Raw genomic sequence first — 3905 nt, forward strand, 5'->3', positions numbered from 1 at the left:
TTTTGTTTTCCTTTTGCAATTGGGTTTCTCCAAGACTTTTTGCAGACAGACAAAACTTGTTTGTGTTGTGACACCATGATTGGTTATAAACTTTTGTTGCTTTCACTCTACTGATTCATCTTTGCTTGTTTCCTTGTTTACTTGAAAGGAAATACAATAAAGTAGAGATTTGATTTAGAGGGAACGTCCATTGTTGAACAGCTGTAATGAGCCCCCTCTGTAGCCTCTTTTGTATGGTTTCCATTCCAAGAACAAATCCATGAAGACTCATTGTCAAGGATTTCTTGAAATGGATAGATAGATGAATGCCTAACTGACAACAATTTAACTGAATGCTGCTGCTGAGCAGGATTATTCAAGTTTCTGAATAGAATGAGTTGTATCTGAAGTTGACATGTGTATGACGAGCAATATGAATGAATCAAGCAGACCCTTATTCTAATCCTAGATGTGGAATTAACCATTTGGGTTCAGCCTAGCAAACAAATGGATAAGCTCTGTAAGTACTTACTGTCTGGGATAAAAGTAACTCAAGTACCCAGAAATGTTTCCTTCCATTGTGTTCATGAAGAGAGAGGCAATGGAACACATAAACATGGTTTAATGTTCTTGTTTCTCAATTTTTTATGCAAAACAAAGAAATGCAAAGGCCAAAATTTTTGCTACTATGCACTAATCCACTTTTACCTGGTTTCTCCAAGTTCTAGCAGGGTTGAAACTTCATGACACTTCTCAGACAAAATCAAAAGTACAGTTTCTAACAGTGCTATGCACTAGATGTTACACTTGTCCGTTTTTGCAGATTGCCTTTACCATCACTGTTGAATCGCTAGTGCCATGGTAAAAACTTCTATGGAATTCTTAAAATATTGCATCAAGAAGTTAAAAACAAGAATGCTAAGTATCCAAAAAGCAACAACCATAATCTCTGGAAGTGATTGACACCTGCTGCCAACTATATGCTATACCTTATAACAACCCTCATCCTGCAGATAATGTTGGCTTTTTTTCTTTTTTTTTTTGGCTTAGCAGACACTGTTGGCCTGTTATCTCACTACCCTTTCTGATATTTGAAACAAAATAAGGACAAGGAACCATAGGTTCGGATTATTGTCTGACAGGACAAACAGCTTCCATCAAGAACAAATTGTTTTTAATTATTTTCGATCTCTTGGTATATATAAAATGATCACTTCACGCTAATTAATCTTTGCAAATGCACCTTCAACTTAATCACCTCACACAAGAAAAATGTTCGTTGTACCTTTCCTTTAAGGTATTCGGATAGCTAATCATGACACTTTTTTTTTTTTTAATTTGTTGAATCTCTGTTCTGCCAATAACCGGAAGTCAAACTGATTGGATAGAGATCAGCAGCAGATGTAGAAGAAGTTGATGGCACATCTGCTAGCTGGCGGCCACTCTTTGTCAGACTGTTATCGGTTTCATTTTCTTCAATTTGCTGATACAACTTCATTGCAGTGATAAACTCATCAGTAGAAATACTCGAATCTGCAACGAACTCCGGAACTGCATCCCTTCCTTCAAGCATGCTCACCACAGAAGACATGGAAGGCCTTGCTGCAGCAGTTTGATTAGTGCATAGGAGAGCCACATTGATCATTACCATCACCTCTTCAATGTTGCAATTAGAGCCTATCCTTGGATCGACTAAATCCAACAAGCTCCCTTTCTCCTTCAAAATATGAGCCTAGAAACACAAAATTAATTGCTACATTGATTTTCATTTTAGAAATATTACACTTAAAACTGACAAAGACATAAGCTCCATTTGAGATAATAAAAATGAAACATGGATATATCCAGCAAACTGCAACCCTGGAAGAGTAAGCATTCCCTCATTTAAAGATCAAAGTAGTATTGTATTTCAAAAACTCAATCTTTGTTGTACAAGCATGATGGTTGTGAGATTAGTCATTTAACAAACCTCTCTCATTTAATTCTGTTAAGACAGCATTACAACATTAATAAACAATGGAAGAGAGAATTAGAGCTTACTTACCCAATCAAGGAGATAGAAAGATTCTTGCTTTAACCGGTTTTGAGTGTTGCACCTGCCACTAACAATTTCAAGGGCCACGATCCCAAAACTATATACATCTGCTTTGTCAGTTAAATGACCTCGCAATGCATACTCAGGTGCCATATAGCCCCTGCAAAGTGAAGAAGCTTAATTAAATACAGCTTTTTTTGTGTCAGTCACTTCTATAGATTGCTATTAGCATAACATTTATCTTTGATCCTTTGTGCCAAAAACCAAATCACTGTGTCAAGTTGCACTAGAGAGCACCTAACCTAGAAATTTCTATACTGTCAAATGTTTCTTCAAGCGAAATTGAAAATGTAGATAGGCAAATTTCTCTGTCCCTGTGCCAGTAGATATATCCTCTAGGAAATTTTCTATCATACATTGGCATTTGAGAAAAAGGAAAATGCATATAAATGAAGTAGAGGAACACATTGACAATCAATCTAAACAGATATACTTACATAGTTCCGGAAATTTGGGTGCTTATGTGGGTGTTATCCTCTTCATCAGCTTGGCCCAACCAAAGTCAGATATTTTTGGGTTTAGATTCTTATCAAGTAACACATGGGTGGCCTTAATGTCTCTATGGACAATCTTCAACCTTGATTCTTCATGGAGATAAGCTAGACCTCTTGCTATGCCAATGCAGATCTTTCGCCTTGTTGGCCAGTCTAATTTCAACTGATATTCTTCCGGGCCTTTTAATAACCAAATAAAGAGAAGCTCAGATAGAACAAACATACGTCTGTTCATTGATTATTAAATACAAGCATTTGCATGTGCTTGGCTGTTGCATGTGCGTGTGTGTGTTTGAGCATACCATTGAATATCATTAATATCAAAGGCAGTAAAAGCAAATAATGTGGACAGTATCTACCAAAAAATGCACGAGCAAGGCCGTTGTTTTCCAAATACTCATATATAAGCAGCAATTGATTTCCTTCAATGCAACATCCATACAGCTTCACCAGATTAGGATGTTGTAGAGCTGAAATCATGCCAATCTCAGTCACAAACTCACGATTTCCTTGCTTTGATCTAGTGGATAGCTGCTTAACAGCAATTGCTGTGCCATCTGCCAGAGTGCCCTGTGTTTGAAAAAAATTACACATTCAATCAACAATAAAGTACCTGGAGGAAACGCTGCTATAAGTGTGATGATCATGCATGTATCAGAAGAAAGACTGTGTTTGCACATGATACCTTGTAAACAGGACCAAAACCAACTTCTCCAATCTTATTAGCAGCGTCAAAGTTGTTTGTGGCAGCCTTAATTTGCCTTAAGGTAAAGGAACTGGTGTGCAACTCTAGACCCTTTAGATCTGTGGAAGAAGCTAAGCTAAATGAGAAGCATAAATAATATAGATTCTAAAATATTTGTGTTCCCATAGTCTTGAGTCAGGTCTAAATGGAGTAATGGACACCAATTATGTTTACCACTCCTTGCCAAAATGGTGAAAGGGGAACGGGGAGGTGATGTCCTGGTCATAGTACCATATCCTTTCTAGAAGTTTATACAAAGACGGTTCCATAAATACCTTGTTCCAAGGTACTCTTCTGTCTTAAACAGCCATTCCACCAAATGATACCCCCAATCAGGAAGATGACAAATTCTGCTCCAGCCACGATTCCTACCACCACACCTGCAGAGAAGATAGTACTACTACCCCCATTTTCTGACGGTGGTGGTGGTGGTTTATAACCTAGTTGAAGAAAATTATAGAAAAGTTATTTACAAAGATGAGATGACACTGTCAGTTTTTTTTTTGTTTGTGGCAGCCTTAAAGACACTGTCAGTTGAAAGCATAACTCAATTATTTGGAAATCATGGAGAATATATAGGTTGTGATCAAAT

The 3905-nt window shown here is 37.3% G+C and overlaps 1 protein-coding gene across 1 annotated transcript in view; it reads right to left on the minus strand.

Moving 5' to 3' along the window:
* Positions 1-1207: 1207 nt before the first annotated feature.
* The window catches only part of LOC110419675 (putative LRR receptor-like serine/threonine-protein kinase At1g53420), a 14747-nt gene continuing 12049 nt past the window's right edge, over positions 1208-3905 (minus strand). Inside the window, 7 exon segments of the mRNA XM_089784116.1 lie at positions 1208-1711; positions 2024-2174; positions 2512-2560; positions 2563-2748; positions 2928-3138; positions 3254-3372; positions 3589-3753. Of these exon segments, the coding sequence (XP_089640242.1) occupies positions 1313-1711; positions 2024-2174; positions 2512-2560; positions 2563-2748; positions 2928-3138; positions 3254-3372; positions 3589-3753 (1280 nt within the window). The 3' untranslated portion in view covers positions 1208-1312.

Source organism: Theobroma umbraticum, unplaced genomic scaffold (genome assembly GCF_002168275.2).
Source record: "Theobroma umbraticum cultivar Fairchild unplaced genomic scaffold, ASM216827v3 scaffold_67.0, whole genome shotgun sequence".
Lineage (NCBI taxonomy): Eukaryota > Viridiplantae > Streptophyta > Magnoliopsida > Malvales > Malvaceae > Theobroma > Theobroma umbraticum.